Below are 13,848 nucleotides of genomic sequence, written 5' to 3'. Positions count from 1 at the left end.
TATGGCTTTTTCCCTCCACTGAACACAAAAGGAGATGTTATGCAGAATGTTAGTCTCAGAGTCAACTTTGATTTAATCTTTTTTCCATATAATGAGCGTAACATTTTTGGTGTTCCACGAAAAAAAAATCATTCGGGTTTGGAACAACATGCGGATGAATAAACCATGACAGATTCCCCAATTTAACCTCTGCTAATAAGTTCACTTAAGAACATCCTTCACACAGTTTGGGGCCGGACTGTTTGTTTATTCGGCCGATGGAAAACAAGGGGAGTATTCTGGAAACCTGTTTGAACACAATTTTTTTCAATTTCAAAGGCAGAAATTAGACACTGCAGCTTTAAATATATCTTATTAAATAGTAACCATACTTAATGTTTCTTTAGGCAGGTATAATAATGATGTATGTGAGCTAGACGCTCTGACTCAGGTGCGAGAAATGGCCGTCAGATTGCTGGAGGATGAAGATGTGGCTGAACTCATGGACATCTGTCAGAGGGTATGAGCTATGATGATGTCACAGAATCAAAGGTTTTCTTCCTGTAGAGATGAAGCTTATTTCCTCTTTTGTTGCAGTTTGTATCAGACCGAGAGCTGGAGACTCTTGTACACGCGCTACTGGCAATCCTGAACACACCAGAGAAACTTCTGCTACTCAGAGAGATCAGGTGAGATTACACACACAACACTCCTAACAGGTGCGCAACAATATGTACTGTGGAAAACGCCATACAAATAAAATAAATTCAGCTGAACTGAATTGACTTCAGGGTTCCCGCAGATGTTTAAAAAGTCTTAAAATGTCTTAAATTCAGTTTTCCCTAATTTAAGGTCATAAAAAGTCTTGAATCCAGGGCGTGCTGAGTGACTCCAGCCAGGTCTCCTAAGCAACCAAATTGGTCCGGTTGCTAGGGAGGGTAGAGTCACATGGGGTAACCTCCTCGTGGTCGCTATAATGTGGTTCTCGCTCTCGGTGAGGCGTGTGGTGAGTTGGGCATGGATGCTGCGGTGGGTGGCGTGAAGCCTCCTCACGTGCTATGTCTCCAACAAGTCATGTGATAAGATGCGTGGATTGACGGTCTCAGACGCGGAGGCAACTGGGATTTGTCCTCCGCCACCCGGATTGAGGCGAATCACTACACCACCACGAGGGCTTAGAGCGCATTGGGAATTGGGCATTCCAAATTGGGGAGAAAAGGGGAGACCCCCCCCCCCCCGCCCCCCAAAACAAAGTCATAACAGTCTTAAATGATACAACAAAAGTTTTAATTATCATTTAAAGAGGTCTTAAATTTGCGGGTGGAAAGACAGGAATCGTGATATGAGCTAATATGAGTATCAAATTCAAAAGAATATGATTTAATTAAATAAATGCATGCGCTGCGTCCATCAGAGTGAAAACACAGCTCTGTTGTATTTTCTCCAAACACGCGGGGGCTTGTGAGTGTTTTTAGCTGTTGTAGAGCAGTTCACAATCATTAAGCCATATTGGAAATTTATGACATGCATCACTAAAGATCAACTGTTGATGATGATGATGATGTAGTGTTGATGAAATATGACAATGTTTACTTTGAATTGTTTATAGTGTAATATGATATAGATTATTGTAGGAGTGCACGTTTTATTTCCCTTAACTGTTTGAATGAGCAGCTGGAAGCAGTGAAGCGCAGACATTTCAAAATAAGAGTCCCCGCTGTATTTCAGCCTTTAAAGTTAAAAGTTCCACACTATGAATCAAATCCCCCCCATAAATAAAGTGCATCTGGAATTTAATTAAATTTGGACTCTTGTAGCCTCTGTCTGGCCCTCCTCATCACAGGAAGGAAAGACTACGAACATTTAATATAAGCTACCAATTTTAAAAACTATTCTTTCTTTCTGCACATTATCGTATCAGTGAAATACAGTACTGGTCGACCTCTAATTTGTATCTATTTATATAATGGTACAAAAGCCACAATGTGAGATATATATGTGTGTGTGTGTGTGTGTGTGTAAAACATGTCTTGAGTATATTAAACTTGCATATATCCTACCCTGTTTTACTGATGATCAGTGATGAGGTCATGTTGATTAAGAGTCTGTGATACATTATTTGTTTTGAGATTGTTTGGGTTTGTTTTGGTATGGGAATACCGTATTCATTTTATTTGTTCAGGTCTTGAAAAGGGTCTTAAAATGTCTTAAATCTGCAGCAACCCTGAAAATGTATTTCATTGTGGATCTGCCCAGTTTTACAGGCGTTTCTGTATTTTAATGTTGAACACTTGAATCTCTGACACCCTCTTCAGGTGCTGTTTGGTATGTACAACCCATTAATGGGCTAAATGATGTGGGTTGGTTAATTAGTGAAGACAGGTGTTACAGGTTACTAAGAGACTTTAAAAACCCTCTACGGAAGTGAAGGCGATCATGAGTGCTGCTGTGTGATTGAGTATTGAAGGAATGAGTGCGAATAATGAGACAGATTTTTGTTTAAAAGAAGAGAAAGATGAAAAGAGATGTTTAAACAAGATGAAGACAGTGCTTGAAGGACAGCTGTATATATTCACTCACATTTTCAGATCTGTGCCCTTGGCTCTCCTCAAGATTTGTCGAGTCTTCCATTTCGAGCAGTTTTGTTTGAAAAACAAGCATCCTGCTTTGACAAAATGAGCTCAAAATAAGTGACTTGCCTAAAGAAAATAAGCTGGCAGGTTATCAATAATTATATTGTTAAATTACATATACAACCGGCCATCTAAATGAATCATTCTGCCTCTATCATGTGCAAACACACACCTGGGAAGAGGGAAAAGTGTGGATATTTATCACTGGGGTAAACGGGAAAGGCAGACACAGAAAAATGGAGAAGCGGACTACATATAAACATACAAACATTTTACACCTCCTCTCCCCCTATATGTGTACATCTCCCTGGGTGCTGCCATGTTCATGTGATGTCATACAACCACATCTCAGTGAAATTGGAATTCTAGATTTCTGAGCTTAATAGTTGGAAGTCCAACTTCAAGTGGCAGACCGGGTCTGTGTAACACGTTACAATTCGTGTTTCAGACCATACCAACGCTGTGGACTGTACTATTAGCACGGGGGTGTGGATTAGGGAACCAACTGCATGTATATTGAGGAGCAGTTTAAAAGGCTTGCCCAGGGGTCGAAAACCGAAGGCACACGTGCTAACTTTGCCATGCGGTGGGGTTGGCACACAAACCATTCGCTCGACCCACTGAGCGCCAACTTGGCACCAAGCACTTCTCTACACAAGCATAGGGTTCAGCTTTGCGTTGTTTGCTCCGCACAGTGAGTTGACGATAGAGGTTTGATCTCTCGCTGGCTGGCAGAAACTGGCACTGACGAATCACATCACATGTGTGCTGAAATGTGACCGTATAGGGCTGCTCGTTGTAATGTTAGAATGGTTGGAGTAGATGAGGGGTCACATGAACTGCTCCATTTCTATGCTTTATTGTTAACCGTAGAACAATAATACAACATGGGGCATCTCTGGGCTCGCTCTGGCCTGTGTATTTCCAGTATTCACTGCACATGTCACGTACGGACACACGTCACTCTGTTATATCAATGCAACATAGACTCTTAGATTACCATTACACTCGTCATTGTAATTTCACTATATTTGTGTGTAACTTTATAGACATTTGTAATTTACCTTGATGGAAATGTTTATACACATACACAAAATAAGGAGACGCGTGGAATCTGCACTTTAGGGACATTCACCAATCAAAGGGAGGACTGCTGTTTACTCTCAAAAGTGATAACGTTAACAGCAATGCTACACAACATGTGCGGGCAAGAGTATTATTGGTTGTCGGAGATACAGATAATTCTCTCTGACATGTGTATAATGATATTAAATGATCATAAAATGTAGCTATAGGTATTTAAATTGCATTACGTGTATGTAACGGGGTAAGGTGGCAAGGAGGAGGCGGGAACCGGCTGAACAGTAAACGTAACTTTTAATAACATAAATTTACTTAAATCAAATTAAACACAAACACATAGACACACACACAGACAGTGGCTGCATGTGTCTCACTCTCTCTCCAACTGGCTCCTCTGGCTCGTCTTTATCCCCCTCCCAGCTGATTAGCCTGATTCAGGGCCGGGCATGTGTCCTCACGGCCCGGCCCCACCCTCATCCTCATCACACTCCTCCATCGCCCGAGTCAGGCTGGGGAAACCCCCGGCATGACGTACTCCCCTCCCTTCCTGGAGGGGGGGTGTTGCCCTTACGGCCGTGCCTGCTGGCAGGTCTTCCCTGCCTTTCTGGAGCCCTGGGAGAGACGAGGGGAGGGAAAGGGAAGAGGGAAAGAGCGAGGCAGAGCGACAGAGAGAGAGGAGAGAGAAAACTGGCTTGCCGGTCTCCGGACACGCTGTCACCTGGTCCTCAACCACTCCTCTGACCTCTGGCAGACGACAGCCCGTTCCTCCCCTGGTGGACAGCAGTGAGTCCTCTGACCCCTGGCGGACGGAACAGCTCCTCCCCTTTCTTGGCAGACGACAGCAGTTCCTCCGACACTCGGTGGCCGGCAGTGACCCCTCCGTCCCCCAAGCAGATGGCCGCGGCTGCTCCCCTGGTGGATGGCAGCAGCGAGGACTCCTCGACAGTGCATCCCTCCTCCTTCCCAGGTTTCGGCACCAATGTAATGGGGTAAGGTGGCAAGGAGGAGATGGTATCCGGCTGGACAGTAAACGTAACTTTTAAAAACATAAATTAACTTAAATCAACTTAAACACAGACACACACACACACACACACAGCAGCCGCATGTGGCTCTCCCTCTCTAGAACTGGCGCCTTCGGCTCGTCTTTATCCCCCTCCTGGCTGATTAGCCGATTCGCGTGTTCTCATGGCCCGGCCCCGCCCTCCTCCTCGTCACAGTGTAATTCCAAAATTGTCCTGCAGGTGTCTGCATAATCTGTGTCCTTACGATGTTCTTGCCACTCTACGATTGCTCCAGAGCACTCGTAAATCTACGAACATTTTCAAGTAGGCCTATGTAGAGCCGAGGAGGGCGGGGCCGGGTTGGAATGAGACACACCCGGTCCCCAATTAGCCTGATGGGGCGCGCGAGGGATAAAGGCGGCCGGGGACGACAGTTCGAGAGAGAGAGAATTACAGACAGCTGTGCTGTGTTTTTAGTTGTGTGTTTTTGGTTGTGTTTTTGGTTAATAAATTATTATTTAAGTTGTCAAGCCGGTTCTCGCCTCCTCCTTTCCTCTAAACCCCCTTACAGCCTACTACTTGCGTTAAGATGGCTTTGGGAAACAGGCCGCAAAACTAAGATGAATCTTAAGATGGATTCCACGATCTACTTATGCTTACGATGCATTTGGGAAACGATGCCCTGGTAAATAAAGTAACCGCTCCATATAAAGGCCTAAATACATACATTATTATTATTAATATTATTATTATTATTAATAATAATAATTAGGTTGGACCCCTGCTAACGTCCATGCAGTAAAAAGCAGTCAGTTCCCTAACCCACACTCCGCGCTAATGGTACAGCCCACTGCACACAAAAAAATGAAAAATAGAAAATTGGTGATGAGTCAGTTATTTAAAAAAATAATTTCTGAAGTCAGAAAGAGATCAATTATCCATTCTAGAAGTAACCGGGAAAAATGAAAGTTTCAAGCTGTTTTTCTATTTTTGCATTTGGATTGATATTGTCTGACAAATGGATTGTAAAGCGTTACATGGACCCATTCTGTTGCACTTCTGCAAGAAGTCTTTCTGAGTTGAGTGGAACACAACATAAACATTTAAACATGTTCTGGTGTCACGCAGCATTTTCATTTTGAGTGGGAACATGCTAATTAATTTTCATGTCTTGATGAGTCTGATTACGACATCAGAGATTGTGGTGCACCGAAATGAAAATTCTTGACCACTGAATGAAAACTGATTGTATAAAATCTGCGGATGTTAAATGACGTTTTAAGACTGTGTAAAAGCTGGAATTGAGGCAAATGTTTTTGAGCAACTGTATGTTGTCTTTTGCAAGTCTTCTCCTGGTTAACATATACAAGTGTATAAATATAAACATATATATTAAAAATAAAATAAAATAAATGAGAAACTTTGTGGCCAAAACTGAAAATTCTAGACAAACTGGGCCGAAAGTCGAAAACCAAATTGCTTATTTTAAATGGAATAGCTATATATTGTAAAAGTGATTTCACAATGTTCTTCCTTCAATGGGTTTGACTTTTAGTCATCTAGGCCCTAACAATTTTTAAATACTGTTTAAATACAATTACAACTGTACTGACTTAAAAAACAAATACGGTATGTGTGTCAGATCAATTAAATATTTAACTATTTCAAAGGAAGATGTTGCTTTTTAGACACTTATATCAAAACAAATGTTACAATCTCAGAATAATTTTGAAAACCTTTCTAAAGTTATAACTGAAAACTTAAGCTTATGACAGCATGATCTATTTTCTCAGAACGCTGGTCTCCTCTGATGATCTTCCTGGTTTTAACAGCACGGTGGCTCCATTTGAAGAAGAAGCTTATGATTTTCTGAAGAGTCGCTCACGTAAATTTCCTAAGAGCTCTTATTAAATAAGAATACCAAATCGTAATATATTTTGTTTATTTGAATAGTTTATTTTGTTTTGAGTGCTAATTTGGTTTATGGTTACTGATAGATTCTTCGTTATATTTGTTTTGGTTAATTTAGGTGAAAGTTCTCCACTGCGTTCCCCTCAGACAGGCCACGCCCCCAGACGCATCCTCATTACACCTGTACCAGGTGAGCTTCATTTCTCAAAATATATCCAACATCCTTGACAATAATTCCCTCTGCTGTACCTCTTCACCTTATAAACCTCAAGCCTCTTTTTTTTTGGGGGGGTGGGGGGTAAGGGGGGGATTTTTTTCTCCTTAATATGGCATGCCCAATTCCCAATGCGCTCTAAGTCCTCGTGGTGGCGTAGTGACTTGCCTCAATCTGGGTGGAGGAAGACGAATCTCAGTTGCCTCCGCGTCTGAGACCGTCAATCCGCGCATCTTATCACGTGACTTGTTGGAGACATAGCGCGTGAGGAGGCTTCACGCCACCCACCGCAGCATCCATGCCCAACTCACCACGCGCCCCACTGAGAGCGAGAACCACATTATAGCGACCACGAGGAGGTTACCCCATGTGACTCTACCCTCCCTAGCAACCGGGCCAATTTGGTTGCTTAGGAGACCTGGCTGGAGTCACTCAGCACACCCTGGATTCAAACTCGCGACTCCAGGTGTGATAGTCAACGACAGTACTCGCTGAGATACCCAGACCCCCCAAACCTCAAGCCTCTTGAAACTTACAAGGGGTGTAGAGTTGTAAATTGAGAACCAGTTATTATTGAGCTCTTACTGGAACTGAATGTTTTCGGTTCCATTAACGGTTCTTGCACGTGTATTCTTCCTCTGAAATACTCTTAACAGTGTTTCCTGCACCACTAATGAATTTGTTTTGCACCATGACAAAACAAAACAATGTTTTTTTCAGTGTTGTGAGTTTGCAGTCTAAATTGAATGTGATGAGAGCGAAAGACTGAGTGCCACGGAATAATATAAAGATAATACAGGGTTCCCGCGGGTCCTTAAAATCTTAAAATGTCTTATATTCAGTTTTCTCAAATTTAAGGTCATAAAAAGTCTTCAATATTTTAAATAATATAACAAAAGTCTTAATTTTCATTTATAGAGGTCTTCAATTTGGGTACGGGAAGATAGGAATTGCGACATGGCCTAATGTGATTATTTAACTTCAGAAGGATATGATTTAATTCAATAAATGCATGCGCTGTGTCTTTAAAATATGTGGCACTGTTCCAAGCATGCGGGGAGCTCGTGATTCTGTTTCTAGTTGTTGCAGAGCGGTCCGCAATCAGTGAGTACCGGACATTTATGACAAGGGATCACTGATGATTCACTGTTGATGAGTAATGACAATGTGTTAGAAGTGTTTATATTGTAATATGTTGTAGATTATTGCAAGAGTGCATATTTTATTTCCTTATCTGTTTAAATGAGCAGCTGGAAGCAGTGATGCACGGACATTGGACATTTCAAAATAAGAGTCCCCAGTGTATTTTGGGCTTGTTTAATTTTAAGTCCAGTGTTATGCATCAAATGTTTTTTTGGGGGGGGTTATTATTGGTATTTTGGTTGCACAATAAACTGCATCTGGGATTTCATTAAATTTGGACTCTTGAAGCCCCTCTGGCTCGCCCCGTCACAGGAAGGAAAGACTTTTATTTAACGCATTTAATTTAGGCTATTAATTTTAACAGCCATCGTCAGATTAATCCATTATTGCTTTTCTTTCAACATATTTAATATTAATATTAATCTGGCAGATAACATGTTTTCAGTGTTAAGGCCTTGTTGTATGTGTGCCCCATCCTGTCTGAGTCAAAGAATCTGTGATACATGATTTATTTTGAGATTGTGTGTGTTTGTGTTCTGCTATGGACACAAGGTATTAATTTTATTTGTTCAGATCTTTAAAAAGGTCTTAAAGTCTTAAATATGATTTTATAATATGACCCTGCAGCAACCCTGTAATAAAAAGAGAACACATCTTCATATTGTGATGTCTTCACTGGCTACACACAATAACAAATATACAGTACTTTAAGAACAACCAAAAGTACTGGAAGAAACATTCATGAAATTAAGGAACCAGAATCATTTTAACCTCGTGTGACCCCGCGTACACATGCGTGGACATTGTATTTTGGCGTAGCTATATGCAACACATAGTTTAAATGAATAAAAGCTGACTGAATATTGTTCACAACACTCTAGACTGTCATTTTAAGGGTTAAACTTCTGCCGCATTGAGTCACGTGACACAACAACATGACGCTGATTTCTGTGAAGCGCTTCTACGGGCGCAGCGCCAACAAAAGTGCCGCTAGTAAGAAATCTCTTTATGTTTTTTCATTGAAACCTGTTTGGGTGTAAAGAGGAGAGTCTCTAGTTTCGTTTGATATGCTGCTTTAAAATATTTGTTAATTTTTCACGCATCAGCGCACTGATAAACATGATGTCCACATACGGGGACACTGGCACTGCATTTCCTCAAAAGTTGAAAAACATGTTATCTGAATAACATTCAACTCTAACACATCTGTGGGTCATTTCACTTCATTTTAATATACATTTAGTTATCACTGTACAATACGGTTCTGTTCATTAACATCAGTAAATGCATTCCTATATTTACTGTACATTATCACATTGAGAATTAATGGATGCATCCAAAAACTGAAAAATGTTGCTTTCTTATTTTTTCAAAAATAAATAAGAGGGTATAGTGACATCAGCCAAAAAGAAAAGTAGTTTCAGCGGTGGAGCACATTATTATAATTTGATAAAAGATTACAAAGACAAACATTTTGTTATTTGTTATTATAAAAAAGTAAACGACAACATTTATGTCTTCATATTGACTTTAAATTCCTTACGATACTCATGGCTAGTGGACAGTCTCATAAGCTCTTTTAGCATCACTTATGAAACAGTGGAATAAAGTGACTGTCTCTCTGTCTCAGATCTCAATGGCGGGATTGCATTGCACACTGTTGAAGACATGGAGAAAAAGAATAATCTTCGAGAAGGTCTGGAGCAGCTCCATGTGTCCTGTTATTCTGAACAGAATGAATCTCTGCAAACATCCAGATCTTTCAGTCCATTAGTGGACATTCCTGTGGACACTTTCAGTCACACAGACTCATTAAGATCCTCCAGGACATCAACTCTCCTACCAAACTGGCTACTGGCTGAGAACACCCATTCAGACTCTCCCCAAACATCAGACAATGGTTTAATTCAATCTGATGCTGTGTGTGTACACTCGGGTGAATCCATCAGCTCAAGAAGGGGACGACTTCCGTTCAACAATGCACATGCAAAGAGCAACACAGACAGACAGGAAACAGACAGACAGGATGTGTTATTTACTATAGTGGACATGCCTCGCCACAAGAGGCCACTGCTGTCTCAGGTGTTCGGTTCCCTGAAAAAGTCCCATAGCTCGGCAGTGACACCTACGGGACAGTGTGCGCAACAGCAGCTACATGAAACACATGACCGTGACATCCACATTGAGCAAGAGTTTGACCTCACTACTGTCAACATCAGCAAAACCAAACAGTCTCTGGGTATTGACTCATTTCCTTATCTCTTTAATTTTTTTAGGGTTAGGTTAGGGTTAGGGGTTAGTTTGTGTTAGAACTAACTATTGCATAAACTAAGTTTTGTGCAATAGTTTGCGTTCCCTCACAATATGTTTTGCGTTCCCTCACAATAAGTTTTGGATTCCCTTGCAATAAGTTTTGCGTTCCCTCACAATAAGTTTTGCACGCCCTCGCAATAGTTTGTGTCCTCTAGCAATACGTTTTGTGTTCCCTTGCATTAGTTTGTGTTTCCTAGCAGTAAGTTTTGCGCTCTCTCGCAATAGTTTGCGTTCCCTCGCAATAGTTTGCGTTCCCTCGCAATAAGTTTTGTGTTCCCTCGCGATAGTTTGCGTTCCCTCACAATAGGTTTTGCATTCTCTCGCAATAGTTTGCGTTCCCTCACAGTAAGTTTTGTGTTCCCTTGCAATGGTTTGCATTCCCTCACAATAAGTTTTGCACGCCCTCGCAATAGTTTGTGTCCTCTAGCAATACATTTTGTGTTCCCTCGCATTAGTTTGTGTTCCCTAGCAGTAAATTTTACGTTCCCTCACAGAAAGTTTTGTTCTCTCGCAATAGTTTGCATTCTCTCGCAATAGTTTGCGTTCCCTCGCAATACGTTTTGTGTTCCCTCGCAGTAAGTTTTGCATTCCCTTGCAATAGTTTGCGTTCCCTCGCAATAAGTTTTGCATTCTCTCGCAATAGTTTGCGTTCCCTTGCAATAAGTTGCGCGTTCCCTCACAATAGTTTGCGTTCCCTCGCAATAAGTTTTGCACACCCTCGCAGTAGTTTGCGTTCCCTCGCAATAAGTTTTGCATTCTCTCGCAATAGTTTGCGGTCCCTCTCAGTATGTTTTGTGTTCCCTCGCAGTAGTTTGCGTTCCCTCGCAATAAGTTTTGCATTCTCTCGCAATAGTTTGCGTTCCCTCGCAATAAGTTGCGCGTTCCCTCACAATAGTTTGCGTTCCCTCGCAATAAGTTTTGCACACCCTCGCAGTAGTTTGCGTTCCCTCGCAATAAGTTTTGCATTCTCTCGCAATAGTTTGCGGTCCCTCTCAGTATGTTTTGTGTTCCCTCGCAGTAGTTTGCGTTCCCTCGCAATAAGTTTTGCATTCTCTAGCAATAGTTTGCGTTCCCTCGCAATAAGTTGCGCGTTCCCTCACAATAGTTTGCGTTCCCTCGCAATAAGTTTTGCACACCCTCGCAGTAGTTTGCGTTCCCTCGCAATAAGTTTTGCATTCTCTCGCAATAGTTTGCGGTCCCTCTCAGTATGTTTTGTGTCCCTCGCAGTAGTTTGCGTTCCCTCGCAATAAGTTTTGCATTCTCTCGCAGTAGTTTGCGGTCCCTCACAGTAAGTTTTGTGTTCCCTTGCAATAGTTTGCGTTCCCTCAAAATAAGTTTTGCACACCCTCGCAATAGTTTGCGTTCCCTCGCAATAAGTTTTGCATTCTCTCGCAATAGTTTGCGGTCCCTCTCAGTATGTTTTGTGTTCCCTCGCAGTAGTTTGCGTTCCCTCGCAATAAGTTTTGCATTCTCTCGCAGTAGTTTGCGGTCCCTCTCAGTATGTTTTGTGTTCCCTCACAATAGTTTGCGTTCCCTCGCAATAAGTTTTGCGCACCCTTGCAATAGTTTGCGTTCCCTCGCAATAAGTTTTGCATTCTCTCGCAATAGTTTGCGTTCCCTCACAATAAATTTTGCGCACCCGCGCAATAGTTTGCGTTCCCTCACAATAAATTTTGCGCACCCTCGTAATAGTTTGTATTGCCTTGCAATAGTTTGCATTCCCTCGCAATGAGTTTTGCATTCCCTACGCAATAGTTAATGTACTATGAACTAACAAACTAACAATAAACAATTGTATTTTTATTAACCAACATTAACAAAGATTAATAAATACTGTAAAAAAGAAAATATTGTTCATTGTTAATTAATGATAACTTATGCATTTACTAATCTTAACAAATGTAACCTTATAATTACGTGCTACCAATATTGTGGACCGTAGTAACCATAGTGTTTGGCGGAACCATGTTTTTTTTCTATAGTAATACTGTAACCATGATTGTTGTAGGCTAACCATTTTTTTGTTGTTGTTGTTGGTTTTATTTATTTATTTATTGACGGAAACCATGGTTTTACTATAGTAATATTGTAATAACTATGAAAAGTATACTGTATCCATATAGTAACCATGGTTTTACTATAGATAATCCATGGTTAATCTTGCGGTTACTATAGTTTTCCTATAAATACCATGATATTTGTAGTAAAATCAAAATAACAGACATCAAATATATGATTTTTATCACCACAGTTTATATATATATATATATTACTACTATGGTTTTACTATGAATATCAAGGTTAAAATATGGTTATTTTAGTAAAATCATTGTAAACTTATTGTGAGGGAACTCAAAACAATTCCCATCCTGTCCTCTCAGGGGCACCGTAGGAATACATTTTTTCTTGATCTTTTGACATAGTAGACCTTGATTTACTCAAAACTTCCTCCATAGTCGAAAAAGAGCATCTATTGAAACTAAAGTGCAAAAATGACTAGTTTAAAATGTTCCGATGTAACACAGATAAGCACAACAAAAGTTCTGTTACTCATTTCACATGTGAAGAGGGTGTTTACATTGTCTTAAAGGCACAGCAGTCAAATTAATGTCTTGTTAAACCAGAGACGGTGGAAATTTTTCTTAAACTGTTTTGTGTTTAACTGAATTGTGTTTTTGGTGTGTGCATATTATTGTATTTAGGAATCAGTATTTCGGGTGGAGCAGAGTCCAGGGTGCAGCCAATGGTAAAGATTGAGAGGATTTTCCCAGGTGGAGCCGCATCCACTAATGACATCCTGCGGGTAACAGATTCAGCCGTTTATCAATGAAAGCATGTTGGTGTGAGTAGTTTTTGAAAAATGGCTGTGTGTTGTGTTGTATCTCAGGCAGGTTTTGAGCTGGTGTCAGTGGACGGCGTGTCTCTTCAGGGTGTCACTCATCAGGACGCAGTGGAGATCATTCGGCAGGCCTTCAGTAATAAGAACATCAACCCGATGGAGCTCGTCGTCAAAGTCCCCAAAGACCTCAGAGTCTAATGAGATCAAATGTGCCTTACTGTACGTATGTACCACATTGTGAAGAACTTCATTCAACCACATCAGAGTTCTATAATGAACTTGATTGAGTTTGAGATCTTCAGGAAGGTCTAGAACTGATACTGTAACAGGATCACATTTCACCTCAGATCAGTTGGAAAACAATAATTTGCATAAAAAATGAAGCCTGTTTTTAGGACCACAATGTGGAAAAAAAATCCAGTTCCTATTACTCTGATATCTGTGTGTGTGTGTGTGTGTGTGTGTTTTATTCTTACACTCAGTTGTCATTGTACTATAAACATACTGTAAGTTTCAGAACTCAAAACTTTCTCCTCACTGCAAAAAGAGCATTTGTTGAAACCAATCTGCCAAAATGACTCGTTCTCGACTTCCTCCTCTTTGTGATGTCACACTGTTATAGACGTTTGCATCTGACCGCCTCCACAACAACACATCAACGCCTTCTTTACATTTAATCACTTCAGTAGCCCCGCCCAGCAGAAGTGAGCAGAGCAGGTCAGTCATGAG

At 41.0% G+C, this 13,848-nt stretch overlaps 1 protein-coding gene across 1 annotated transcript in view; it reads left to right on the top strand.

Annotated features, from left to right (window-relative positions):
• Window positions 1-13,370, top strand: part of pdzd7b (PDZ domain containing 7b) — a 24,554-nt gene extending 11,184 nt beyond the window's left edge. The window contains exons 9-16 of the mRNA XM_051667369.1: window positions 387-499; window positions 577-668; window positions 6,493-6,584; window positions 6,729-6,800; window positions 9,598-9,867; window positions 9,970-10,206; window positions 12,983-13,083; window positions 13,168-13,370. Of these exons, the coding sequence (XP_051523329.1) occupies window positions 387-499; window positions 577-668; window positions 6,493-6,584; window positions 6,729-6,800; window positions 9,598-9,867; window positions 9,970-10,206; window positions 12,983-13,083; window positions 13,168-13,317 (1,127 nt within the window). The 3' untranslated portion in view covers window positions 13,318-13,370. The remainder of the gene's footprint in view (window positions 1-386; window positions 500-576; window positions 669-6,492; window positions 6,585-6,728; window positions 6,801-9,597; window positions 9,868-9,969; window positions 10,207-12,982; window positions 13,084-13,167) is intronic.
• The last annotated feature ends 478 nt before the right edge of the window (window positions 13,371-13,848 follow it).

Source organism: Myxocyprinus asiaticus, chromosome 32 (assembly GCF_019703515.2).
Source record: "Myxocyprinus asiaticus isolate MX2 ecotype Aquarium Trade chromosome 32, UBuf_Myxa_2, whole genome shotgun sequence".
In the NCBI taxonomy this organism is placed as follows: Eukaryota; Metazoa; Chordata; class Actinopteri; order Cypriniformes; family Catostomidae; genus Myxocyprinus; species Myxocyprinus asiaticus.
This window is presented reverse-complemented; position numbering and strand designations above follow the sequence as displayed.